This window comes from Furipterus horrens, unplaced genomic scaffold (assembly GCF_987537825.1).
Source record: "Furipterus horrens unplaced genomic scaffold, mFurHor1.1.pri manual_scaffold_11, whole genome shotgun sequence".
Lineage (NCBI taxonomy): Eukaryota > Metazoa > Chordata > Mammalia > Chiroptera > Furipteridae > Furipterus > Furipterus horrens.
The window spans coordinates 5600439-5627925 of NW_028327181.1; the positions used below are offsets into that span (position 1 = coordinate 5600439).

Consider the following 27487-nt stretch of genomic DNA (forward strand, 5'->3'; position numbering starts at 1 on the left):
CCGGGCGGGGGACACGCGCCCACGCGGCCCGGGCTGCGCTCCCTGCCCCTTCGCAGCCCCGGAGGCATGGCGCGCGCGCGCACCCCGCTGTCTGGCGCGGGAGGCCCCTCTCCCAGGGTTTGGGGAACTCGGGAGGCGTCTGGAACCGGCGCCCTCCCCGTGGTGTGAATGGTTCCGGCCGCACCGCCCAGACGCCGGCGGGTTGCTGTTTAATGCGCGCGGAGCACACGTCGCTAGGGCCTGGCAGGCCCGGGTGAGTCCGTTCGCGCGGTTCTCCGGCCGGGGACCCGGGACGGCCTGAGCAGCCGGGGGTCCTGGGCTCCGGGATTCCGGGCCCCTGGTAAACTGGGATCACGGATGCACCGCGCCCAGCGGGTGCCCGAGCACCCCCGCAGAAGAGTCCAGACCTGGTGGGGAGGAAGCAGTGAAGGTTGCAGCCAGCCGACCGACATCGGGAGCTCAGGTAGGAAATAACCCAAGAATGCAGGGGGATCGGAGCATGGGGGGCACTTGGGGGGACATGATCCCCTATAGTAGAATGGCAGAGTGCACCAGCTCTGGACTCCTATTAAGTTCAAATTCCTCTTTCAGTTTTATATTTATAGCTGTAACTTAACACATGTGACGTCACCTTTTGAAGCCTCAGTTTCCTCATCTGTAGAATGGACATAAAGCTACTTAACAGGTCCGATGGGAGGATTAAATAAGACAATGTTTCTGAAGCTCTTCGCACGAGGTAGGCATGAGATTTAAACTGATTATTTCCTACCCTGTAAATATATACAGAATACAGGGAACTTCCCTGTCTTCACCAGCCCCACCCCCGCCAGTTTTTTGTGGTTGATGCCAAAAGGGATACGAGCCCCATCTCTCCTTCGTCCCTTAGCATTCTATCAACATTTATTAACACGTTGCGTACCGGGGTATTTAAATGCCTTTTAATACTCTGTTCTGGCAGGTTTTTAAGATTTAAATATGGTTATATGGCTAATATTAATGAAATGACTTCACGAAATTAACAAGCTACTACTATCCTTAATAAAAAAAGGCAAATGAAAAATTACTACTGAATTTCTAAATAACCTTATTTGTTTAAAATTACGCAATCAAATGACGAGAATTCTCGCCATCTGAACGCAACGTGTTAAGTATAGACTGGATGCTAAGAATACATGTTCATTCAATATTTGCCTGTAGTACTCATCTCCCCATCATTGTTACAACTAAAAAAAAAAAAATGTCCAACAAATTTCTGAAATGTCCCCTGAGGTTGGCAGTTCCCCTTTGAGAACTGCTTGAGGGATGGGGACTGAAGAGACTGCCAGTCTTTCTGTGGTGGCAGTGCCGATGAGAGAGGGATGGCACCTGACCCCCTTTTTACAGGGAGCCCTGGAGGCAGGGCCTGGTGGGCAGAGCATGCCTGCTGTCATCTGGGACCACAGACAGCATGAAGACCCCTGGGGAGCTGGCCATCAGTGGGATGCAGGCCCTTCACCGTCCGTACCGCTGCCGGGGTGGCTCTCAGGTCAAGGCCAAGGCATCATACGTGGATGAGACTTTGTTTGGCAGCCCTTCAGGCACCCGGCCCACACCACCAGACTTTGACCCACCCTGGGTGGAGAAGGCCAACAGAACCAAAGGAGTGGGCACAGAGGCTTCGCAGGTTTTGGGGAGCTGTGGGACCACCTCCAGGGGCAGCACCCCAACCCTCACACCAAGGAAGAAGAACAAATACAGGTAACAGCATGGGCAGATGCACTGCTGCACTCAGGGTATCAGGGTAGCCACCTAGGTTCCTATTAGAACCCTACTGTGTGCGTGCTGTGTGACCTTGGGGCAAGCACCTTGACCTCTCTGAGCAGCAGTTTTCTCGTGTGGGGATTTTTGAGAGGATTAAATGAGATGCGGTGTGTACTGTGCTTAACACAGTGACCTGACACTTAGCCCTGGATAAATGGCAGTGATGGTGGTTGAGATGGTGGAATACACATCCCGAAAGGTCACACCGGCATCTGAGGCCCAGAGAGCTCAGGATTGGCCCAAGATTACAGAGCAGTTTGCATAAGATTATTAGGGTGGTTGATTCCTGAAATGACGTAGATGTAGTGGTTCCCAGTTTCAGCAAGTCATTTTGAAAATGATTCTTGCTGCATTTTCATGAATAAGTTAGAAAAACAGAAGCTAGTGCTAATGGTTATAAAGTAATTAGGTTCGATTTAGATTATTTGGATTAATATCAGCCTGGAAGGAGGTATCTAGTGGTGGGTCACAGGGGAGTCCTTGTTCATCAGTGGTTTGGACAAAGATATAGGAGACTGGTGTAGTAATCAGTTATGGCTGTCATAGCAAAGTACCATAGATCGGGGGGTGGGGCTTAACAACAGAAATTTGATTTCTCACAGTTCTAGAAACTTGAAGTCCAAGATCAAGGAGCCAAGAAGGTTGGTTCCTCCCAAAGCCTCTCCTCGGCTTGCAGATGGCCACCTTTTCACTATGTTTTCACGTGTCCTTTTCTCTGGGTGCATGTATACTCCTGGTGTCTCTTCTTAAAGAAGGCCCCACCCCCATGACCTCATTGAACCTTAATTACCTCTTTAAAATTCAGTGTGAATTTTGGGAAGACACCGTTCAGTTCCTAACAACTAGCCATCATATTTACAATCCATTCTGAGCCAGGAGGGACATACTTTACTCAAGAAAAAAGAGCCCTGGCTGCTGTGGCTCAGTGGATTGAGCGTCGGCCTGCGAACCAAGTGTCGCTGGTTCGATTCCCAGTCAGGGCACATGACTAGGTTGCACGTCAGGTCCCCAGTTGGGGGCACAAGTAAGAGGCAACCACACAGTGATGTTTCTCTCCCTCTCTTTCTCCACCCCCCCCTAAAAATAAGTAAACAAACAAATTATTTTAAAAAAAGAGAAAGGAATGATGCCTGTGTAAGGAGATAAAACTCAACGAGATAAAAGCAAGACTTATTATTATCATATCAAGTTGAAGGTGATGTTCCTGACAAGGTCTGTGGACCACAACCTGACAAGGGTCAGCTTGACATTAGCAGTACTGACACCCCCAACGTGGCTGAAAACGCTCGTGTAAACATAGGCTGCATTAAGAGGAGTAAGGGGTCTGTGACAAGGGAGGTTACAGTTTAACCCCGTGCTCTCCCAGAGGGTGGCGTTTGGTGCTGGATGCTGACGAGTAGAGGGTGTCACCTGAGAAGGTGCATAAGAGGTAGAGATGTTAGCAAGCAAAAACTGGCACCAGACAGACATGTTCTTCAATGAGAAGTTCAGTGGCAGGAGGCTGACTTTTCAAAGACTTGAGGTTTGGAAATTTGAGCACTTTCAGCCCCAGCCAGAAACCATGGATCTCACAGGTATGCTGTGAATACTTGTGGGATTAATTTAAAAATAATAATTGCTGATGAGAAACCTGGAAGGCACATACATGTGTCTGACTTCCTGACCAGAGCTCAGGTCTCTGAGCCAGGCTGGAGTTGAATGTTGTCTCTTCCGTCCTCCCTCTACCTCAGTCTTCTGGTCTGTAAAATGGGATTATCAATATCTCCCTCCTGTGAGATGGCCACCAGCTGCTTTGTCCTTACCTCTGCCAGCTTTTCAAGACCAGGAGACAGAAAAACATCTCTTTCCTAGTAGTTCCAGCAAAAGTCCTAAGGCAGACTCTCATTGGACAGGATGGGTCACGTGGCCAGGAGGGTGAAGTATGCAGATTGACCCGGCCCGGGGCACATACCAGGGAATGGGGGGACTGGATGCTTGGCAAGGGCAAAATCACAGAGATGGGGACAGTGGTACATGAGGGGGCTGTGGCCTCACTGTGGGTGCCAGGCTGGGAGACAGGGACTTCTGAGACCTACAGGCAACCCTTTCTACTGCCTCAGGTGCCCGGCGGGCATGGGGTGGTGTGGGTGGGGATTAAGGTTACAGGGTTTGTTCACTCCTTCGGCTCACTGTGTTTCTCCTCCCTTGGCCAGACTGATCAGCCGCACTCCTTCTTACTGTGATGAGTCACTCTTTGGCTCCCGACCAGAGGGCACCAGCTTGGAGGCCCCGCGGATGGCGAAGGCGGATGCTGCAAAACTCCATTCCCTCTTCTGGACACCCCCAGCTACCCCTGGGGGCCACTCACCCCACCCCAGGGAGACCCCACTGCGCGCCATTCACCCTGCTGGCCCCTCAAAGACAGAGCCCAGTGTGGGGGCAGACTCCCAGAGGCTGTCCCTGGGTGTGTTAGATGCTCCACGCCCAGCGAGGCGGGAGCGGTCCCATTCCCTCACCCGCCTGAGTATCCCCACCCCTGGCCGCCCACCCACCAGTGGCCCCCGTACAGATGGGCCTCGGGATCCCGGGCCTCCCTCGTTGGGGGTGACCTTCCGGAGCCCCCTGGTGACTCCCAGGGCTCGTTCAGGCAGTGCTTCAGGGCCAGCTCCCCACCGACGCGCTGGGACCACCCAGAAACCAAAGCCCCCGTGGAAATGAGTCTCCTGATGCTCTCATCAGGTTTGCCTGTGGGGTCACAGCAAGGGCCACAGCTGCAGAGAGTGGCACAGGTAGGGGGCTTCTGGGGAGACCCCCAGGCTTTGGAGAAGCACTCCTGGAGGCAGACACTGCAAGGGTAGTCAGGGGCTCCCTCTACCCTGACAGTCTCGTTGCTCCCTGCTTCCCCCCACCCCCCACGTGGATTTGAGGGCCACCCTTTGCGATGCTTGTTCTCAGTCCTGTCATAGCCCCGTGCTGTATCAGTGCCAACCCAGGGATGCCCCCAGGGAAGGGCCCTCCACTCCCCATCGCCCCCACACATGGTCTCTCCGCCAAGTATTAGTAAGTGGTACGGTCGCCAATCGGGAGGTTTCCTTCCCTGCCCCTTCAGGCCAAACTCCCTGCTCAGGAGGAGTTGCCAGCAGAGTGCAGAGGCCTCAGGAGTTTTCCCAGGCATGGCGTGTGGACCACAGCATGACGCGAGGGTCTGGGTGATGTAAGTGGGTGGACTTTTTATTTTAATAATCATGTATTTATTTTCTTCTATTAAATGTGTCAGTAGTTCATCAAAACCATGACTTTTACTAATTTATTTTTCCTAGCAGAAAGGCCAATGTTAGGCCTGAGTTGATTTATTTCATTACTTTTTTTTTTATTTTTGGTAAATATGAAACTCATTCTGTTGTTCCAAAAGAGCCTTTTGTACTTGTTTGTTTGTTTGTTTTATGTTTTATTGATTATGCTATTACAGTTGTCCTAATTTTCTCCCTTGGCCCCCCCTCCACCCAGCACCCCCAACTTAGGCAACCCCCCTCCCCACATTGCTCATGTCCATGGGTCATGTGTATAAGTTCTTCGGCTGCTCCATTTCCTACACTGTACTTTACATCCCCATGGCTATTTTGTAACTACCTGTTTGTGCTTCTTAATCCCCTCACCTCTTCACCCCCACACTCGCCTTCCTATATGGCAGCCATCGAAACGCTCTCTGTATCCATGATGCTGTCTCTGTTCTACTTGTTTGCTTAGTTTGTTATTTAGATTGAATTGTCGATAGATAGGTATTTATTGCCATTTTATTGTTCAAAGTTTTGATCTCTTTCTTAAATAAGTCCCTTTAACATTTCACATAATAATGGTTTGGTGATGATGAACTCTTTTAGTTTTCTCTTTGGGAAGCTCTTTATCTGCTTTTGATTCTAAATGATGGCTTTGCTGGGTAGAGCAATCTTGGCTATAAGTCCTTTGCTTTTCATGACTTTGAATAGTTCTTGCCAATCCCTTCTAGCCTGCAAAGTTTCTTTTGGAAAATCAGTTGACAGTCTTATGGGAGCTCCCCTGTAGGTAACTAACTGCTTTTCTCTTGCTACATTTAAGACTTTCTCTTTATCTCTAACCTTTGGCATTTTAATTATGACGTGTCTTGGAGAGTGGGTCTCTTTGGGTCCATCTTGTTTGGATGTGCTTTCTGGACTTGCATGTCTGTTTCCTTCACCAAATTAGAGAGTTTTCTTTCATTATTTTTTCAAATAGAATTCCAATTTCTTGCCCTTTCCCTTCCCCTTCTGGCACCCCTATGATGTAAATGTTGAATGCTTGAAGTTGTCCCAGAGGCTCTTTACCCTATCCTCATTTTTTTGGATTCTTTTTTCTTATTGTTCTGATCAGCTGTTTTTGCTTCCTTGTGTTCCAAATCATTGATTTGGTTCTAGGCTTCATCCACTACTGTTATTTCCCTGTAAGTTGTTATTTCCTTTTTTAAAAAGATTTTTTAAATTTATTTTCAGAGAGAGCGGGGAGGGAGGAAGAAAGGGAAAGGAACATCGATGTGTGAGAGAAACATCAACCGCTTGCCTCTCGCACACCCCCATCCAGGGACCTGGCCCACCACCCAGGCATGTGCCCTGACTGGGAATCAAACCAGCAACCTTTCAGTTCACAGGCCAGTGCTCAATCCACTCAGCCACACCAGCCAGCGCATGGCCTTTGTTTCAATTAGTGTATTCTTTGTTTCTGACTGGATCTTTTTTTATGCTACTCAGGTCCTCACTAAGCTCCTTGAGCACCCTTATAACCAGTGTTTTGAATTGTGTATCTGATAGATTGCTTATCTCCATTTTGTTTACATTTTTTTCTGGAGTTTGGTTCTGTACTTTCATGTGGGTCATGTTCTTTGTCTCCTCGTTTTGGCAGCCTCCCTGTGTTTGTTTCTGTGTATTAGGTAGAGCTGCTTGGACTCTGTGTCTGGGTCGTGTGGCCTAATGGAGTAGGTGTCCTGCAGGGTCCAGTGGCAGTGCCTCCCCTGTCACCCAAGCTGGGTACGCGAGGGTGAGCCATTTGTGTGGGCTGAGTACACCCTCCTCTTGTAGTTGAGCCTCGGTTGCTGTTGGCAGGTTAAGAGAAGGGATTTGCCCAGGTCAGTCCGCTGCAAGGACTGGCTGTGACCACTGACCACCACCCTCCGCCCTCTGTGGAGCATCAGCTGTGCAAGGTCAGGGTGCTGGTGCTCCGACATGGTCTGTAGCTGCCCACTGGGTGCGCAGGCCCTGGGGTTTCCTGGGTGGTGCAGGCCAAGGTGAGCCCCCACCTGTGTTCTGCCTGGGGGCACCCGGCCTGAGCTGTAGAACAACCTGAGATGGCTGCTACCCGTGCTGGGCTTGGAGATTCCCAGGTGAAGCCAAGCTGGGAAGCTAGGCTGGCTGCTGGTAGTCAGGCCTGGGGCCACTTAGCAAGAGGCACGGGGGACGGAGGCTCACTGCGGCCAGCTGGTGCTTGTTTGAGAGGATTCAGGACGTTGTGCAGCAGGAGCCAAGCCCAGCCATTCTTACGGGCAGGCAGGCATGAGGGAAAGGACAGTCAGCTGGTCTCTTGGCACAAACACTTTTCATTATAAATGTGTAAGATGTTTAAACTTCCTAGAACTTCCATAAAGAATTAGTCACCACCCTCCCATCCCAGCTTTCATTTGCCTTTATCCCCTCCCCTTTTAATAGACATGGGCCAGAAATGCCTCTTTCCTCCTGGCTAGACTAAGAGAGGCCACAGCTTGAGTGCGATGATGAGGGGCCACTGGCATGATGCCGTGGTGTCTGGGAAGACTGCTGGGAGTGGCGGGGACTGGGGCAACTTGCCGTCTCTGCCGTCTCACAGGTGCTACAGCTCAGCTCTGGAAGACATGCAGGCCCTGGGATATCTAAGTGAAATGTTTCCGGAAAAGGCAGGAAGCTGGGTTTCTGATTTTTTCAATGCCAACAATGAATTTTTTAAAAGATACGTTGTTCAACTACCTGGGCACCAAATAGAGGCAATGTGAGCCTGCTGGTTTCTGACCTTGGGACTCCTGAGCTTTCACAGTGCTGGAGGGGAAGTTGTAGGCAAATGGGCGATCCCAGGGCAGGGGCTGAGGGCAGCCTGAAGCCCTGTTCCTCCTGCGGTCCTCTGCCTGCCCCTCCCTTCTGTGGGCAGTCCTGGTGGGTGACGTGTCCATCGTGGCCATGGCAGCTCTGGTCTGGGACCAAGGGGCCTGCAGCCTGGGGTCTGGCTTCCCATGGAGGCTAAAGGATGGCACCCAGCCTGCACGCTCCCCTCACAGAAGCGGCATTTGCAGATATGGACGTGCACGCAGCCAACAGCTCTGTGTGAAATGAGGTTTATTTATAGTTGTGGTTTAAAATGGTTTATAATTTTGAAAAAGTGTTAAAACCACACTCACAGGGCTTCCTTGTCCCGGTGGCTTTCTAGCCTGCTCTCTGGGGGGTGGGGCACATGGGTGAGGACATGGGATCAGAGCAGGACGGGGGGAGGAGGGCTCATTTCTTGCCCTTGGCCTTCTTGTCCTTGGCCTTCTTGCCCTTGGCCTTCACTTTGCCTTTGCCGCGCTTCTTCTTGGACCTGAGCATGGAGCGGACCAGGTAGCCCTTCCACATGGCCTGGATGAGCGTGGCGGCCCGCACCATGCGCAGCAGCTCCTGCTCTGCCTCCAGCTTCTTCTTGGAGCTGACCTCCCGCTCCTCCTGGATCTGGGTGAACTCTCTCACCAGCACGTCGTGCCTCTGCTTCAGCTCATCCAGCTGGAGCTTCTCCTCCTTGTGTATGACATCCAGCTCCTCGTACTCGTTCTGGGGAGGGTCGGGGTGGGGTCACCAGGCATCGGGCCAACCTGCCACCTCCTCTGCATGCACCCCCACCCTTCCCAAAGGGGCTTCCACCCCAGCACTGCCGCCTGCACTGAGCTTTTCTGCCCCCGAGGCCCGGATGAGAAGGGGAGAGGTGATGAGGTCCATCCTAGCTCGGGGTGGGAGCCGACTGACATAATTCTGGGAACGGGGAAAGAACGTGGCTATGGGTGGGCCAGAGGGAGGACAAATCCCAGCTCAGCCACACCTGGACAGGCTTCACCTTTGAGGCCTTCATTTTGTCATCTCTGAAACATGGGGACCGTTCCAAACCCAGGAGGGAGGGTTGGGAGCTGTTTCCAGGATTCAATGACGGGACGGACACAATCACTGCGTGCGGTGCCAGGTGCACGTGAAGACGTAGAAAACGCTGCCACTGAAGCCATCCGACTCAGAGGTCCGGTGAGTGGCATTTGCTCCAATGGCCAAGCCCCCCAGTTCTTCCTTAGGTCTAACTACAGCCTCCCCTCCACTAACGTTTACCAAGCTTCTACCAGAAGCGAAGCACATTCAGAGGACACACAGCTGGCCAGGAATGCACCCCCCTCATTGGGACCAGAGAAACGAGAGCACAGCCTCCAAAGTGTCCCCTGCCTGGAGCTCTGGTGATCAGACAGCCAGACCCTGACTTGCCCTTCTCTGAACAGCACACCTGACTTGGGACCCGTCAGAGGCTGTCTTCTCCCGTGCTCACCAGGTTCCTTCCCTGGGCCAAAGCCAAGGCTGTGGGCCACCGAAGTGATCACAGAGTTGGGTGGAGGGTTTGAGGGCACCCATATTGTAGGCTACCATTTCCTGAGCACTTCCTCTGGGCCAGATCCCATGCCGGCTACAAGTGCTTGGTGACAATGGTCCTATAGCATGGGTACGACTGTTTCTATTGATCACGTGCAGGAAAGGGCTCAGAGACGTCAGGCCTCTTGCTTAAGGTCATATAGCTGGCAAGGGACACCAGAGTAGAACCTCCAGTTGAGAATGGGGCCTTTCTTCACTGCTGGGTCCCAGCGCCCGGCACTCCTTTCTGAGCGCCTGCGTGAAGAGGCGGAGGCAGGCTCGTGTCTGGGTGCGGCGGGATGAGCCCTGGCCCGGGTGCCCGTGGAAGCCTAGCAAGGAAGGTTCAGTGTATGGGATGCGGGCACTAGATGGAGCCAGAATCCTTGGGCCCACTGTCAAGCACTTCTTAGTGGCTCGCAGCTTCTGGATCCTTCCTGCCTACCTCTGCCCTCCCTGCCCCAGGCCAGATAAACACTTGAGCCTAAGGAAGGCGCAGGGAAGGGCCTGGTGCAGGTCTGTGCTCCGAGGCCTCTCTGGGGAGGCCCAGAACTTGGCTGAGACCATGGACCGTCCTGGGGCCTCTCCTCCCATCCCCCATTTCCAGACGCTCTCGGGAAATACACCTGAGGGAGACGCATGCAGCGACAATACCTGTTTTTCACCCATCTCCATGTCGTATTTCTGGATCCAGTTCTCGATTTCCGTCTCCACTTTATACTTCTTCTAAAAAAATTTTTTTAAAAAACGCCAATTAGTCAGTTTGATGGACGAGTATTAGCAAGAAACAAGACTGAGCACTCTCTGCAGCAGCCGGCCCTCTGGTGGGTGCTTTGCGTGCCTCGCCTAGGAACCCACACAGGCAGGCTCCCCCCATTTCACAGACGAGGACGGTGGGGATCAGACGCACTAACGCACATTCTCAAGGTCACGGAGCTGATGAGCGGCAGAGCTGCACTGGAAGCCAGCAGTCCGGCTCCAGCTCATCCTAAGCAGAGGCGGCAGCAGGTGCGAAGGCCCTTTGGTCGGAACAAGCTCGTGGTGTTTAAAGAACAGAAACGGAGCCAGTTGGCTGGAACGAAGGAGCTGAGGAGGAGTGAGGTCCCAGCGAGGGCAGGGGGGCAGCTGTGTCTCAGAGGGCGGGGAGGCCATTGGCTGGATTTAGATGCAGTGGAGGGATGCGATCCAATTTTGCTTATAAAAGATCAGCTCCCATCCATGCAACGGAGTGTTATGCAGCCCTAAAAAGGGACGAAGTGCTGATACATGTTACAATGGGGATGAACCTTGGAAACGATGCTGAGAGAGAGAAGCCGGACACAAAAGGCCACATGTTGTAGGATTTATTTTGTATGAAATGTCCAGAACAGGCACATCCATAGAGACAGAAAGGAGATTAATTGTTGTCAGGGGCTGGAGGGTAGGGGGAGTGAGGAGAAACTGCTTAATGGTTGTGGGCTTTTATTCTGAGGTGATAAAAATGTTTTGGAATTAGAGGTGGTGGTTGTACAACACTGAGTGTACTAAAAATGCCCCAGAATGGTTGGCTTTAAAATGGTTAATTCTATGCTATGTGAATTTCACTTTAACTTAATAATAATAATAAACCAGCTTCCTAGTCCTACAGAGCAAGAATTCTTAAGTTGGGCATCAGGGATGGGCTGGCATCAGGGGGCCTGTGACCCCCCAGGGATCATCCACCAGTGTGCATCTGCGACATGACTTTTTATGGGGGAAAAGCCCTGGCTTCCGTCAGATGCTCAGAAGAGTCGTGACACTAAACGAAACCAGGAACAAGTGTTCGGAAGGGGCCCTCGGTGAGGGAAGGGACTTGGAAACACGCTGGGGCCCAGGGGGCCTGGCACTTGGCTGAGGTGGTAGGGAAGGCAAACGAAGAGACGGCGCTTCCCGAGCACCTCTTCTGCACCAGCGCGCTGCCTGTGCTCTCACCGAGTCCTTGTACTGACTCTTTAAGGCCGAAGCGATCACGTTCATTGTAAAGAAGCGAAAGCAGAGGCTCAGAGGGAGGCGACTGGCCTGCGGTTTATGCGTTCCTTCCTTCGCACGGTTTCCGACAAGGTGTGTCGTCATCCCTGCAAGGCTCAGACCTTGCCCACCCAAGATCACCGAGCGGGTGCGCAGCAGGACAGGACCCCGTCTCTCTGCCCCTGGGCCTGCGTGCTGTACCCTCCTGCCCCCCAAAGGACACTGGCTCAACCCTGGGCTTCCTGGGTGGCTGCGGCAGCCCTGCCCTACACGCTGGACCTTCCTTCACCCTGTCCCCTGCCCAGTGGCCCCACTGTCCCCTCTTCCCCGCCTGCCAGCGCACCTTCCTCAGCGCCTGCTCCGCCTCCCGGTTCTCCGTGACCAGGTTGAGGAACTGGGACCGCAGCTGCATGATCTCCTGCTGGATCTTGGCCACCCTGTCCTGTGAGGCCCGGAAGTCGGCCTTCTGCTGCTTCTCGGCCTCCTGCTTGGTGCGAAGGAGGCTCTTCTCCGAGAACTTGAGCACCTGGTGCAGGTGGTTTTTCAGTTCTTGGACCACAAAGTTCTCCTTCTCTACCTGGGTCAGGAAGAGGAGAGGCTCCGTTAATACCTGCGTGACCAGGGATCACCACCGGAGACGGCCACCGCTGCATCATCCCCTCCCTGGTCCCACCGCCGACCCGACGGGCACAGGGACCGCCTGATCCCAGGTGAGGAAACTGAGGCTGAAAGGGAGTCTAGTTTCCTGTCCAGGGTGTTGCAGCTGGGTCGGCATTTGAAGCCAGGTCTGTCTGTGATCCAGGGCCCGGGTTCTTGGTGCCCACCCCCTCTTTCCTGGCATGAGTGAAGGACACAGGTGTGCATGGTGAGGCCACAGGAGAGGTCGGGGACAGCAGCAACACTCCTGCTGGGGTGCCCAGTTGGCAGAGACACAGCGGGCTGCAGGAAGGTCAGGACTGCCACCTGCTCTTCCTTGAGGGCCTGGCTTGTCCCCTGCCCTCAGTTGGTTCAAAACTAGGAATGAGGGAGGAGGATGGGACTGTTTTGTACATACACTCAGAAGGCTGATCACGGGCCCTGGGGTCTCCCCCTGAACCTGCCGGGGCCGAGGCCGGTTCAGGCTGGGGCCAGCTGGCAGCGGGGCTCCGGGGTGGGGGTGGGCTGGGGATCTGAGCTCACTCCCCACACACAGGGAGCAGGGAGGGAAGGGGCACCTACTGGGCAACCTTATCCCCAGGGCAAGGCTTCCTGCCCTGGGGGTGGCCCGTAGAGCAGGCAGTATCATTGGCTTTCCGTGTGGGCACCATACATGCCTGATTGGTGTCGGCCCCTCACTTTACACTGAGGTCCAGGGACGTGATGTGATTTGCCTGCCTAGCAAAAATGGAATTTGACCCTCGATCTGTCCAGCTTGGAAGCCCTAAGCTCATTCCACCACCCAAATGGGACCACTTGGGGCCCTCTCCCTGTCCCTAGGTGGCACCTCTCCAACCTATGAGTGGTCTCCCCTGACTGAGCACACAGGAGCCTGTCACCTCTCCCTGTAGCAAACAGTTACTGTGCCCTGCCTTTTGTACCTGGCTCACTGGGGACAGAACGGAGGGCCCAAAGAGACAAGGTCCCTGTCCTCTTGTGGGGGAGCCGGACCCAAGTCAAATGTTCAAATAATCATACAAATGTTTGCCAGCAATCTCTGAGCATGACCTGAAGGACAAAAGCAGTGACAACATAAGGCAGGGGGACACCTGAGCTAGTGCATGGGGGGGTGAGGGGGTGCAGACAGCGTCACAGGGCCTCGATCCTCCCGTCTCATGGGCATGAACACGGAAGAGCCTGTGGCAGCGCTGGCTGGCTGTCCCCAGGATCTGCTCTCCCAGAAAGGCTGTGCAGCAGAATGTCCTGCTGAAAACATGGCCCCAGCGCAGACCACGTATCCCAGGTCTCTGGCTTCTGGGTGTGGCTAAGAACTGTACTATGTGTTATTTCCATGCGGTGTCCCCAGAGGGCAGGACCCTCTTTCCCTTCCTTCCTTCCTGCTGGCTGGGCCAGCGGCCGCATTATGAGGGAAAGCTGGAGCGGCCTTTAGGTCCCCAGTTAGAAGTCCCGTGGGGGACAGCAGAGAAGCCAGGGGGAAGGAGCCTGGACCCCTGACAATGTTACTAAGCAGAGCCTCTGTGCCATCTTAGACAGAAATATATTTCCATCTCGACTAAGCCACTGTTGTGTGGGTCTCTCTGTTTTAGCAGCCAAACCTATACTTTTACACCATCTAGCAGAGACTTGAGAAGGCTTTTAGTGAGAAAATATACGGAAAGCATAATACAGTTGACCCTTGAATGACATAGGGATTAGGGGCATTTCTCCTCTGCTTAAAAATTCACATATAACTTTTGACTCCCCCCAAACTGAACTACTAATAGCCTTCTATTGACCAGAACCCTTACTGGTAACACAGTTAACACATATTTTATATGTTGTGTGTATTACATACTATAATCTTGCAAGGAAGTAAGCTAGAGAAAAGACAGTGTTCCTAAGAAAATCATAAGGAAAATACATTTACAGTATTTATTGAAGAAAATCCATGCATAAGTGGACCCTTGCAGTTCAAAGCTGGGTTGTTCATGGGTCAACTATACATAATATGTGTCCTGAAAGGGTTATTATTAGGTTGGGATTATTTTCCTTCTTAAAAATGTTCCCAGAGCTTCCACCCTTCTCACCTGCCCCTTGCTCTTAGGCCTCAACTCCTGTGTGACCCACCCCCCGCCCCTCCCTCCGGGCCCCCCTTTGCCCCGCCCCTCCGGCTCGCTGGCACTTTTTAGCTTCCTGACCCAGCTGGGCCTATTCCCATCTCAGGGCCTAGGTACGCACCCTCCCTTCCCCCTTGGGCAGGGGTCTGCAAACACAGGCCCACGGGCCAAATCGGGCTGGCTGCCTGTATTTATAAATAAAGTTTCATTGGGACATAGCCCACCCGTTTATGGATTGCTTATGGCTGCTTTCACACTATACTGGCAGAGGTGAGTCCAGCAGTTGCAACTGAGGCTGCCTGGCCTCCAAAGCCTAAAATATTTACTACCCAGCCCTTCGTAGAAAAAGTTCACCTGCTCTGGCCTGGAAGCTTCTTTCCTCTCTCGCCGGCCTGGCTTTCTCCCTCTCATTCTTCATGTCTTGGTCTCACCTTCCTTGACCTTTTTGGCCTGAGTTCAGCTCTCCCGTGACTCTCCCTTAGAGCATCTTATACTTACCCTTCACTGCATGTCTCAAAACTGTAATTAAATTGGCTCTTTGAGACCTACCTTCCTTGCTGTGAACTCTGTGAGGCTGGGACCGTGTGGGCTATTTATAAGGCCTGGCACCTAGTAAGTGCTCAGAACCATATTCGTGGAATAAATGAATGAAAACATCTACTTAAATCACTGGAGGGGAAACCCAGCTGTCAAAACCTTCAGGCTCCCCTGTGTGGCCCCTTCCGTAACCCGACCAACCCTGCAAGCAATACCTCCGCAGCCCTGTCCTTCATCCTCGCTGCCAATTCATTCTCAAGAGCATCAATGGCTTCTTGGTTCCTTTTGTTCCGTCTGGTGACATCCTGGATGAATTGAGCCTTGTCTCTAGCTTCCATGGGACTAGTGAGCAGCCTCTCAAACAGGAAACCCCGGAGTTCTATCAGGCTATCGATGAAGCTCTGGGCTCCGGCACTTCTGCCCCGTGTGTGCACCTGCAAGAGCCTGGCAGCCTGCGGGTTACTGAGCAAGAGTCTCAGGATGTTCTTGGTGGATTCTCTGATCTGCTGCATAAGTGGTGGGAGGTGGCATTTCTGCTGCTCTATGGAGAGGAGGTGGTCTCGGAACTGCCCTCCCTCCTCAGACTCTTCTTCCTCCTGCAGCAGACGCCCCTCATCCTGCAGGTAACTGACCTTGTCCAGGAGAACCTGGCAGAGGCGCCCGTGCTCTTGCACTGCCTTCGCGATGTCCTTTCCCAGCATGCCCTCCAGATCTTCTTGATTGGATGTCATGTACGACAAGAGGGTCACCAACTCCACCTTGTGGATGGTCTCATCCAGGACGGACATGATCCTCTTGGTCTCAACGGTGGTGAGTTTGGTCTTAGAGGGAACCAAGGCTTTTAGGGGAGAGGCTGGCTTTTTGGATGGCTCTGCCATCAGCCTTATTTGGTTGATGTCAGGGCCTTCGTAGAGAGGGCCCACGGCGAGGATGTCTAAGGCCATTTTATGAGCAGCCTTCTGTGTCTTTGTCTGCCCTGGAAGACTGAGACTTTCATAGACTAGATGGGTCTCCTGCTTTTGTTATCCCTAGATACCCTGAGAAAGGAAGGAGGAAGCAGTTAGTAAAGCTGTGCAGACCTTGGTATGGCTGGTTGGGCCACAGCGACCACAAACTTGACATTGGGGGTTCATCTCAGGCACTCTGCAGCTTTTATACAGAACCTCTCACTGAAAGCAGTTGGTAGCTCTGTGACAGTGTCGGGGCTACAAGGGTAGGAAGGCCAAGTGTGGCGGTGGGTCTTGGGCACGTGTGTCGGGCATGGACCAACCAGGAATGCCGACATCATTCTAAATATTTCAATACAGAAAACCGGTGATACAGGTGATGGAAGGGCTGAGAGGCCAGCCAGGGCAAGGTGAAGCCCCCCACCCCCGCCCTCGCCCCTGCGATTGTTAGTGGCAGGAAGCCATCTCAGAAGGAGGAGGTGGTGAGTCTCAGAATCTTGGTCGCCAAGGGGAAGCTGGAACCACAGCCATTTCCTGTCCAGCCCCAGAGGACCTGTGGCCACTGCCAGAAACAGAGCCAATGCAAGGAGGGGAGAAATACTCCGGGTTCTCCCTTCGTCCCGCCCTCCAATCTGACACCAGGGCCTCTCATCAGTCAAACCCAGTTTGGAACCAACTGACAAGGGGGCCGGCGCAGTGCAGCCCACGGGGGGCGTGGGGCAGCCCCCGACGCAGAGCAGAAAGGGACAGAGCACACGGCACTGGGACCAGCACAGCACTCCTGCGCTGGTATTTAAGCACGGATTTTAAAAACCGGAGCGGGATGAACAATGCCTTTGAAACACAGTGTTTACCTTGCATCTGGGATTGTATCCTGGAAGGTGAAATCCAAATTAAGTGGCTAGCGTAGCCAGCAGCATGTGTCGATGTTAATTTCCGAGTCTGGGCAAACGCACGGCGGCCATGTAAGACGTTAACAGTAGGGGGAGCCGAATGAAGGGCATACGGGCCTTCTGTACTGTAAGCGACTTTTCTGTAACGCTACACCTATGACAAAATAAAAAGCCTTGTTAAAAGCCTGCTTCGGGAAACTTTTGGGGAGCCATCAGAAATCAAGAATTGACACGGCCCACAAGGCATGATGGCTAAGAGCCTGTCTTTGCAGCAACCCCACTTGGGTTCAGATACTTGCTGGGGGGCCTCGGGCTGGTTCTCTAATCCCCCTAAGCCTGGGCTTCATCGGCCACAAGACAGGGATCTTCTAATTCAATGGGAAGTTTCTGGCACGGGGCCTGGACCTTGGGAGTGCTCGGTAAATAATAACTAATATTCTTAGCCCATTAACACCGAAATCCCAAGTCCAGGATTTCAGGGATTTCCCGGTCTGAGTCTCTGGGCCCCGCTGCAGGTACAGATGAATCTAAAAAATGCTGACTGCCAGGATCAGCTGGGCTCCCAGCACAACGTGGCTGAGATGGACCCCACCATGGGCCCGCCGCTCACCCTGCTCCTTCTTTACCCTTTGTCTTGATCAGCCACCCTGGCTGCGAAAGTCAGAAACCTGAGCGCCGCCCCTCATGCTTCCTTACCCACCCCCCACATTCAATCTGCCACCCAGTTCCATCGTGTTCTCTCCCTGACAGCTCCCACTCCACATCCTTCCTTCTCAGTAGCCTCTCTGCGACCGAGGAGGGCCTTGTACTCTCTCACTTAGATGATTAAGCGCTCCTTAACTGGTCTGCTTACATCTGCTCCTGCTCCCCGCGATAAAGATCATCCCTATAGTCATCTAATCTGGCCTTGATGGAGCCCCTGGGGATATAAAAGAGATGCAAGGTGTGGCTCCTGTCCTCCCAGAGTTTATAACCTAGTTCAGGATATAAAACATGCACACATGAAGTTGTAGTCACAGAATAGGTCGAGACTGTGACCTATTCAACATGGAGAGGGGGCTTCTATCTCATAGGAGATTGCAGGACAAGTGTGACAAGATAAAATTAGATTTTTGAAAAAGATCTGTTATATGGATGATTTATAGGGAAAGGGCGGGGGCCCGGCAAGTAAAGTGAGATACTATAAACCTTCCACCTCTAGACCTTTCTTTGTACCTCCTGTTTTTCTCCAGAAATGACCTCTCTCTCTTTCTTGCTAAATTAATTCCTTATCCTCAGACCTCAGTTCGAGCGTCACTTCTTCAGTGAAGCCTTTCCCGGGCTTCCAGCCTTGGTGGGATTCTCATGCCAGCTGCTCATAATGCTGAACCCCTTTGAGGCAGGTACCCCCCACCCCCATCCCAGCTTCCTTCTCTCTTTCCTTGTCTATATTGTAGAGGCTGGAGATACTCAGTGCTCACCCTCTCAGCCTCCTCTACATCGAGGGGTCGCTTATGGACACGGTTCAAGCCAATGAAAATCCGAAGAAGAAAGAAGCAGCAGGACTTGCTGAGTGAAGGACAGTCTCCAGTTTGGGTGATTAGGGAAGAAGGCTGGTCGGGGCCCTTGAGTCACTAGGGAAACTGGAGAGACTGTTGGAAAGGGCAGACAAAAAGCTCAGTTTTAAACCCACTGAGTTCCAGGTGCCGTAACGAGAGCAGGCAGTGGCCAGGACGTCTCAGCCTTCCCATGATCCATTTCCTCTTTGTCAGGTGAAAGCACCCCAGTTTGCCTTTGAGAAACTCATCCTCTCTCCCACCGCGTGCGGCCGTGGTGGACCTGCCGATCACAGAGCGCTGCTTTCTTCCCCCTGGGGATTCTGAAGAGGAACGCAGGATGGGAGGCGGTGGGGGCTGCTGCCTGCTGCTGGTGGTATCCGGGAGGGCCTGCTACCAAGCGCCCCAGAACCTCCCCCGCTGCTGTCCTCGCTGAGGCCTCGTGCGTCAGCTTTCCCATCACCATTTTGTTTAGCCAGGGTTCGTCTCCAGCGCCGTCAATGGAGGAGCCCTAGCTGACAAACACAGTCTAGGCAATGGACAGCCCAAGACTGAGGGGGCTCCAGGGAGACCTTGGGGGTGGAGATACAAATGCAGGGGAGAAGGAAGTGAGATCTGAAGACACCCAGGATATCTTCAGTTCTCTCAACCAGAGAGTAAACAGCGGGACGGCGGGGGAGGGAATCAAAGAATCACCTAAACTGCTGACGAACAAGGAAGACAGGTAGCCAGATCAGGTGCTGAGGCTGCGCTGTTCCTTGGCCAGGCAGAACGGGTCCCAAACCGGGAGCCTCTGGGAGCGCAGCACCGCGTGCGGAGGGCATCACTTCCTCTCCCACCCAGTTCCTGCTCTTCTTCCGTCTCATGGGTTCCTTTAAGGCTTTTCCTGAAAATGACGTCCGGTGGACAGCCATGGAGCGTCCTCTCTGAGGATGAAGGATCTCTGCCCCGTGGCCACAGGATGAATGTGAGCAAAGTGTTCAATGAAAGTACTTCTCCCCGTGGTCCCCCAAAGCTCCCAGGCATAAATCCAAACGCCCGGGTTCTTCAGGGATGGCGGCTGGAAATGCAACGTTACATAAAATGTTTCCAATTTGCTTTCAGCCAAATTACCTCTTTTGCTTTAAAGGGCAAACTTGTTTTCTTTGATTATGATGACACCCATCAGCTCTTGACAGCTCATTTGGGTGAACAAGAAAATGCCCGTGGAACCAGGATTGGGGGGAGACGCGTCTGACTCTGATGACAAAAATCACTGGAAAATCTCCTCTCCTTGAATTCTAATATGATCATTTCATGTCCTTTTTAATGCCACCAACCTCAATATTTAAATCATTTCCAACTTCGGCATCTCCTTTGAAAATTCCTGCCCTGAGAGCTGAAGCAGGATTGTTAATGGATGGGGAACTTTAATTGGACCTTCCCTTTATTTGTCATTAATTCTGCTGATGAACTTTATAAATGGAAATATATCTTTATCATGCAAATTACCCCTCATCTTCATTCAAGTGGGCTGGTTGGGTGTTTTATTACTTTCACTCTCAGAATATTTTGGAAAAAAAAAAGGGGGGGCGTTGAGGTAAATTATATATTTTTTCCCCTTGGGAGAAAAAGAGGAAGAAAATCCAGCCTTACAAATCCAACACCGGCACATGGAGGAGTCAGAGGGTGTTAAGAGACCTGGAGAGTGTGTGTGTGTGTGTGTGTGTGTGTGTGTGTGTGTGTGTATGGGCAGGGGGGTGTCTCGTTTTAAGAAAGGTCATTTTAATATTAGCTAATTTTTGAGGACATACTATGTGCCAAACACTACCCTACATGTGTTACTTGAATTAACTCCTTTATTCCTCCAAACAACCCTAAAGAGGCAGGAGCTTTCATTACCTCTATTTTATAGATGAGAAAATCGAGGAAGGGAGAGGTTAGGTGTTTTTATTAGTTTAGAGCAAGAAAGCGATAGAGCTGGGATTTCAGCCCAGTCTGTCTCAGGAGCCTGCGACCCATAACCACTATTCCGTCCGATCTCCCAGTGTTAAGATTGACTTCGGTGGAGGACCCCGTAGAATGATTCTGTGCTGCTCCCGTTTCAATGGGTCCTGTTGACTAGGGGCTTAGAGAACAGACGTGTTTACGAGTCAGTTCCTAGAGCAGCCAGTGCACTTAACAACTACAGATACGAATGTTTGCATTTATGTTATACAGGTAAGGGTACCGCCTCCCCCCCACACACACACACCACTGGATCTTTCTGCTGCCACGGAGCATGCCCACTGGTGTCCTGTTCTCGTGGGGGCACCCCGGGTTAGACACAGTTTGCGACAGCAGGGCCGTCATCCCATCCCTTTCTCCTTAAGAAAGCTCATCAGGATGCAAGTGAGCGAGAACGGCCGAGTTATTGTCGGGGGGGCTTTGGCTCGTCTCTCACTGACGTGCGTATGTGGAGTCCCCGATTCATATACTTTGGAACTTAAGTAACTACCAGGACACAGGACGCAGGGCTCAGGGGGCAGCGTGGCGCCACACCAGACGCGCAGCAGAGCGGCCCTCGTGAGGGTTGGTTCTAGCTCAGCGCCGCCCGAAGGTCTCTTTGGCAGGCCGCCTTTGTGATTTCTGCCAAATCTCCAGACCAAGTTGTGCTATTGGCAACTTAAATTTTTTTAAAAGTATACATACTGTCATTCTGAAGTACTTTCATTGAAAAGGAAACTTTATATCCTCTGTGTAACTGCAAAATCTGTATCACTTTCCTTAAGTAGAAGATAACAATGTTTACATCCTGATACTCATTCCCTTCCAGCTAGATACTAGTCGGGCAGGAACAAGGAGTCTGAGGCCAGGTCTCTGTTGTCAAAAAGCAAGGTTAGTAAGTGGTAAGGAGATGTTAAAGACATACTAATGAATTACTGTTAGCAGGAAGGAAAGAAGGGTCATAGCTACTGATCCCACGAATGTTAAAATGACTATAAGAACATGTTATGAACAACTGTATGGCAGGAACTGATAATATAGATGAAATGGACCATTTCCTTGAAGGACATAATCTACCAAAACTCATACAGGGAGAAACAGATAACCCAAATGGGCCTATATCTATTAAAAAAAAAAATTGAATCGATAATTAATAACCCTCCAAAACAGAAAGCACCAGGCCTAGATGATTTCACTGGTGAATTCTACCAAATATTTAAGAAAGAAATCACACCAATTCTCTACAATCTCTGCCATAAAACAGAAGCAGAAGCAATACCTCCTAACTGATCCTATGAGGTTAGCATCACTCTGATACCAAAACAAAGGCATTATAAGAAAAGAAAAGTACAGACCAATATACGTATCTCATGAACACAGATGCAAAAGTCCTCAACGAAATAGTCTCAGATTGAGTTAACAGGCAGAAGCTGTGCCTAAAGCACCAGGAATTCTCCTTTTGGCCTCAGGGAGACCCCATGGCCTGCAAACCACACATCGAGTCTTCTCTGGGAGAACTCCATGCGCTTTATCTGAGCCTTCCAGGGAAGACAGGGGCTCGAAGGGGGCCGACAATTCACAAGGAAGACTGCTGTCACAAGTAACTGTCGCATAGTAGGTGCTCAGTACGAAGACATGGCAAACCCAGAATTCCCAATAGGCCTGTATTCTCATAGGGAGGTGTTGGCACAATAGGATAACATTATTTCACAAAATAGACAATAGTGTCGTATTTTAACAGTGGGCCAACATGTGGCCTGTGCATCGTTTCCCATTCCTGTACTCAGGGCTTGGAATTTTAAAATAAAAGATTTGGAAGCAACTTGGTTTTTTTCAGTGTAGTTGCATTTTTGTTATCCCCCTTTTTGAACAATTCCCCAATCCTTTCTTGTCCTTTTGTGAGAAACTGTATTTTGTGGATTATATTGAGTTTCCAAATGATTCCTAGGCTTGGGCTGCAGCAGTGACCACTGGAGGCATGACAGACGGGGTCTCGACTGTGGAGATGGCGTTGTGGCCACAGCGCCAACGTTACCCAGTGCTTCGGAGACAGAGGACACTGAGGAGTGACGGAGGTCGGGAGGGAATGTGCTCTCAAGAACAGATTTCTAAAATGCTGGTGACAATGAACATCCCTCTGCCTGCTACTGGCCACAGCAAATGCACTTGGCCTTCTGGGCCGTCATCTCTGAAGTGGAAAGGAAAAACATGAGCCTAGTGCACAGTGATTAAGTTTGTGGGCTCTGGTGTCAGACGAATTTAGAGTTCAAGCCCAGGGCATCCCCATGATACAGAGAGATCGGATCACTGGGAAGGAGTAAGGGGGAGCAGGGGGCGGGTGCCCGAGGCCATGGTAAACAGCCTCAGACCGAATTCAGCTGAGAAGCTGAGTGCCTCCAGAGCACACGGAATTATGGGCCAGATGACCTGAAATAAAAGAAGCGCTCTTGGGCTCTCAGAGGGGCTGGCTTCTGGGCTCTCTCTGGCTTCTTTGAGGACGGCTGGATGATCACGTTGCTGCTGCCCGACTTTCCCAACGGGAGGTATTTTGGATGGGAAGGAGCTCCGGGTGCTGGCCTGGCAGAGGGTGGCAGGTTTATTCTCTGGGTGCTCTAGCGGGCATGACCTCTGCGGCGGAAAGAAACCTGCTGTTCTTCCAAAATTGTGTAGCTTTTGTATCTTACGTTGTTTTAGTTTGTAAACTCGGTCGGTCGGTCAGCAGCCGTCCGTCTCGAGAGACGATGGTGTAGCTTCTTAAGAGTCTATCTGCACCGCTGAGAATGGTTGTGCAGTCCGACTCAGGAGTGACACGGTATCTGTCTCCTCCCGTGTTGAATCGACATCTTGCGATGACGCTGGAGTGTCCTCTCCAGTGGAGCTGAAGCTACAGAGCCTGGGCAGGGTGATATGGAGGGTCTGCTGTTGCCCATGCAGCAGACCCCCCCTCTCTTCGCAGCTGAAGGGTCCAAGGGAAAGACGGAGTCAATACAGCTTGGCTTCAGGTGCGCCACAGGAGTTGCCGGTGTTGACTGCAACGTCAAACTGCCTTAGGGACTCCGGCTCCGGATTTTCTGTCGGGGTTTACTCCCTTAGCCTTTCCCCTGAAGAGGTATGCCGCAAGGCAGCGGAGGTTTTTTGGAGTCAGAGTTTTCCTTCTCTGATGTGCCCTGACTGGAAGATCGAACCAGCGACACTTAGCTCGCAGGCCGACGCTCAATCCACTGAGCCAAACCAGCCAGGGGCGAGTTTGTAAACTAACCCTATAGTAATAAGATAATTAAAACTAATAGGGGGAAGTGTTAGGAGAACTCAGGTGTTAAGAGTTCAGCCTTAACTGATAGGCCTAAGTGACTAAGGCATGTGGAAAGCTGTTACTCCAAAATTGTGAAGTTTTGATAAAGGCTCTTTTCCTTTAGCACCAAACCTTTGCCTCTGGAATTTTGCCTAGAAGGTGGCATAGGGCAGCAGGACCCCAACTGCTGTTTGGTAACACCCATTTCCTCTCTGTGTGGCTTGAAGCAGTCAGTCAACCTCTCTAAGCTTTGGCTTCTCATCTGCAAAATGGGGACAGTCAGGGGACCCGCACCTGCTAGAACTGCTGTGAGTAGCAAATAAAGTCCTGGTTTAATAATGTTTAACTTTTATCACTTTTATTATGACCTCAAAAATGATGTAATTTAAAATTAACAGTTGGATATTTTTTAAGTTAGGAGATAGTATTTTCTCTTCAAATAGTTATATGTTTTTGTGAAAAGGATTTATAAAGAACCAAAATAGAATCACTTTTTACTCCTATTTACTATTTCTTTTGAATTTTCCTGGTTTCTGCATTATTCATGTCTTTCTGTGAGTGATGGAGGAGAGCAAAGATTCATTAAACTATTCACCATCCTCCAGTTTCCTCCTTCTTACACATTAATTCATCACAATTTCTTAGCTCCTCTTTTGGTTAAAGTGTAGCTTTGGAAGTGTTTATTTCTAGTTACATCCAACTGCGGATAGTAACATTTTGGTTGTTTTAGACAAAGAAAGAATTTCCTAGTAATAAACTTAGAATTCTTCTAAAATAAAGTTCCCCTATTTAAAAAATATTTAAATTGTAACCTTATAAAATGCAAAAACACTGGCTTTTCATGGATGGAAGATTATGTTGAATGAGTGTCTTTAATTTATTTTTTATCCTCACCCTTTTTCATTGCTTTTAGAGAGAAAATAGGGGAGAGAGAAAAACATTGATGTGACAGAGAAACATCAATTGGTTGCCTCTCACAGGCTCCCTGACCAGGAGTCGAACCTGCAATCTTTTGGTTAGGAGATGACACCCTAACCAACTGAGCCACACCAACCAGGGCAATAAGATTCTTCTTTAAACAGAGGGTTGTGCTCCTTTAGTGAATGAAATCAATTTGCCAGTTAAAAATAAATGGAAGAGAATAAAAAATATCAGAGTTCCTTGTGTATAGTAACTATTCATTTGTAATTAAATACGTGTCAGTTGGGTTGAGAAGGAAAATAAATGTATTTTTGGGGTTTGTGGTTAAAAAACAATGTGTGTTTGAAAGCCGTCATGTTAAAGGCGTTAGACTGGCTGTAGGATATAACCGGCTGCTATTATTTGCGAGCTAAGTTCAAAGAGATACTTTTCCCTGATTCTCTGTATTTCAAACCGTCGTGATTTGCAATCACTTTTATTTTCAGTTCCACCAACTAGGACCTGAAGGATAAAGGGGTGTGTGTGTGTCTGTGTGTGTGTTCTAGAACAGGGTTTCTCAACTGCCACCCCAATGACATTTTGGGTCAAATAATTCTTTGTTGTGGGGGCTGTCCTGTGCATTGTAGGGAGTTTGGCAGGATCCCAGACCCCCACCTACTCAATGCCAGTAGCATCCTTCTCCCACTACTGGTTTCTTGCCAAATGTCCCTGCGGGGGTGGGCATGTGTGTGTGGGGAGGTGCCCTTGGTCTAGAGAAGCACTGGTCTAGACCACAATGGCCTTGCTCTACTATAAAACTCCGGGCCTCGCCATCCCACGTCTAGTGCTCCACCTAAGTTCAAAGAAAGTGGCCCAGCTCTGTCAGACAAGCTGACATCTGTGTCATCTAAAGCCACCATCAGCCCTGACCAGGTAGCTCAGTTGGTTAGAGTGTCATCCCGATACACCACGGTTGCAGATTGAAACCCTAGTCAGGGAACTTACAAGAATCAACCAATGAATGCATAAGTAAGTAGAACAACAAATCTCTCAATCTCTCTCTCTCTCATCAGTAAGAAAGTAAATAAATAAATGAAGCCACCATCGGTTGCAGAATCAAGCTCAGAGTCACAAGCTGGTGTTAGGAGACCTGGGTGCATGACTCGCCCCTGTCAGCGGCTCTGGGAATAAGTCTGGGTGTGTCCCTTATCTCCCTGGCACCTGGTGATACACCTATCCTAGCCACATCAAAGGGAGCTGGGTGGAGGAGGGATGATTATGTATATGGGAAAGCCCTTTGCTGAGTTAAAAGCCCTCTTCAAAGGGAAGTATTATAATAAGTTCAGGCATGACTCAGGTGGCATATTGGCCTCACTGCCCTAAGCTCTTCTCTCCCAGGGGAAAAGGAAAGTGTGTGGTGGCACCCGGCAATTGAGGAGGCAGGGAAGACTAAGCCCTTTGACACAATTTTCCCCTACAAACCCAGGGAAAACCCCAAGGAAAACTGGCATTTACGTTGGACCACATACGACTGGAATGTATTCCAGAGGGACAACCCCTCGGAGCCAGGGCAGAGCTCTGTCTGGGTTGCCCTGGGCAGGCCAGTCCAGCTTGGAGGTGGGGAGATGGATGCTATCACCTTGCAGCCTCTGTTACAGCTGCTTTCAATCAAAGGCTTTATGAGCGGTGGGTGACAACTGGCAAAAGGGAAGGGTGGGCTACATTCTTGCCTTCTGCCGACAGCAGTTTTACGTTTACACAAGACAGGATCGGCGACCTCGGAATCTCTGCTTCTCGCTCTTGACTTTCCCACCACTTGCAGTCTTTGGCCTGGTTATCTTGGTTATGATTCTCACTTCCTCTTGAACACCTTCCAGGGGGATTAAGAAATAAAAGTCTCCCTGATTTGATTGCTTAGAAAATGCAGCCATCACAGCTGCCCTCACTGCTTTTTGAGAGGTTTTGTTGACCTCCTCACTCCATCATCTCTGCAGGTGTAGTTCGACATTTACCTGTGCATAAGTATTGAGACAGGTTCCATGAGGGGAGGAATGAGGTTTCTTTGATTGATCGCTCCACCCCAGCGCCCAGTAGTCAGCACTCTGCAAATACTTGTTGAATATAGGAATATTTAAGGCATGGAAAGAGAGAACTCTGTTGGAACTATTTTAAGCAGGAAGAGCCAAGGACGGACGTGTTTTTGGGGGGCGGGGCCGGATGCTACTTTTCACTGAGCACTTACTATGTTCCTCAGCTCCATGCCCAGCAAGCTCTTCCTTGCCTAACCTCATTTAATCCTCACAACAAACTGTGTCCTAAGTATGTGAATGAAATCACATTTTAAGGACAGACGGGAATTAAGTTTTAAAGTTAATACAAAAGGCAAAAATCGGCATAATCAAAATGATTAATTTGATCACTCATTCAACTGAGATGCCTTTCACTGCATGCTTACCTTGGAATATACACATGGCCGTTGGGTGAAATGGTAGGGGACTTAGAGACGGGCTACCCTCGCGCCCCCAGCACGTATGTTTGATTTGAAATTAGTTAACTACGATGTCACTCCACTCGACTCCACTTTTTAGGGATGAGAGAGGGGACCATGAAGATGATAAGCAGAGAGAAAGAGTCCAGGAAGGGACACCGAAGATGTCCAGTGATCCTTGTACGCTGGGGCTGGAGAGCGAAGACCCAGGGCAGGGACAGGATCGCGACGGGGGCTACTGATTCCTCGGAGAACCAAAGGATAGCGGGCTAGACACCGTTCCGCATCCCCTCGTCAACCCCAGTCCTTCCCCATATGGTCACTCACCTGCTCCGAGGGCTCCAGGTTTCTCTACCCAAAGTTACCTTCGCTGTTACCTACGTTGCTAGGTTACCCGCCAATCTCAGAAGGCGGGACTCGGAGCCTGACTGATTTTCCTTTTCACCATTCAGTTCCACTCAGTTCCTCCCACTTCGAGGTATGACCAATCAGAAGCACCGTCTCTCTGACCCTCCACCAATTGCAAGGCTCAGACTGCCTCCCCGTTGGGCTGAAAGAGTAAGGCGGGGAAGATGGGAGGGTAAAGGGGCGGAGCTTCTTCGTCCCGCTCCTTTCCTAGGAGGCGGGCTGAGAGTCCCGCACGGGCAGCGGGCGAGAACTGAGGAAGGACTTGAGGCTTGGCCAATCAGAGCTCATCATGGCCTCCTAACTAGCCAATAGACCGCGGCTAAGGGGAAATGGGGCGGGG

The 27487-nt window shown here is 50.9% G+C and overlaps 2 protein-coding genes across 2 annotated transcripts; one reads left to right on the forward strand and one right to left on the reverse strand.

Moving 5' to 3' along the window:
- The first annotated feature begins 7 nt into the window (after positions 1 to 7).
- Positions 8 to 4644, forward strand: RITA1 (RBPJ interacting and tubulin associated 1). The gene is made up of 4 exons (XM_090292427.1): positions 8 to 463; positions 592 to 736; positions 1384 to 1737; positions 3993 to 4644. The coding sequence occupies exons 3-4, from the start codon at positions 1448 to 1450 to the stop codon at positions 4495 to 4497; spliced, it is 795 nt and encodes a 264-aa protein (XP_090148553.1). The 5' UTR covers positions 8 to 463; positions 592 to 736; positions 1384 to 1447; the 3' UTR covers positions 4498 to 4644.
- Positions 4645 to 8140: 3496 nt separating this feature from the next.
- Positions 8141 to 27115, reverse strand: DRC10 (dynein regulatory complex subunit 10). The gene is made up of 6 exons (XM_090292216.1): positions 27067 to 27115; positions 16521 to 16713; positions 14935 to 15756; positions 11773 to 12006; positions 10098 to 10169; positions 8141 to 8615 (listed from the first exon to the last, which is right to left on the reverse strand). Exons 3-6 carry the CDS (start codon positions 15661 to 15663, stop codon positions 8307 to 8309), a joined length of 1344 nt encoding a protein of 447 aa, XP_090148342.1. The 5' UTR covers positions 15664 to 15756; positions 16521 to 16713; positions 27067 to 27115; the 3' UTR covers positions 8141 to 8306.
- Positions 27116 to 27487: the final 372 nt, after the last annotated feature.

Excerpts from the sequence above, each read along its gene's own strand:
- DRC10 (XM_090292216.1), bottom strand. The coding sequence starts at position 15,663 with ATGGCCTTAGACATCCTCGCCGTGGGCCCTCTCTACGAAGGCCCTGAC. Across the intron at positions 12,007-14,934 it reads TGAAGGACAGGGCTGCGGAG|GTAGAGAAGGAGAACTTTGT; the intron begins GTATTGCTTGCA and ends TTCCTGACCCAG. Across the intron at positions 10,170-11,772 it reads CGGAGCAGGCGCTGAGGAAG|AAGAAGTATAAAGTGGAGAC; the intron begins GTGCGCTGGCAG and ends AAATTTTTTTAG.
- RITA1 (XM_090292427.1), top strand. The coding sequence starts at position 1,448 with ATGAAGACCCCTGGGGAGCTGGCCATCAGTGGGATGCAGGCCCTTCAC. Across the intron at positions 1,738-3,992 it reads AGGAAGAAGAACAAATACAG|ACTGATCAGCCGCACTCCTT; the intron begins GTAACAGCATGG and ends TCCCTTGGCCAG.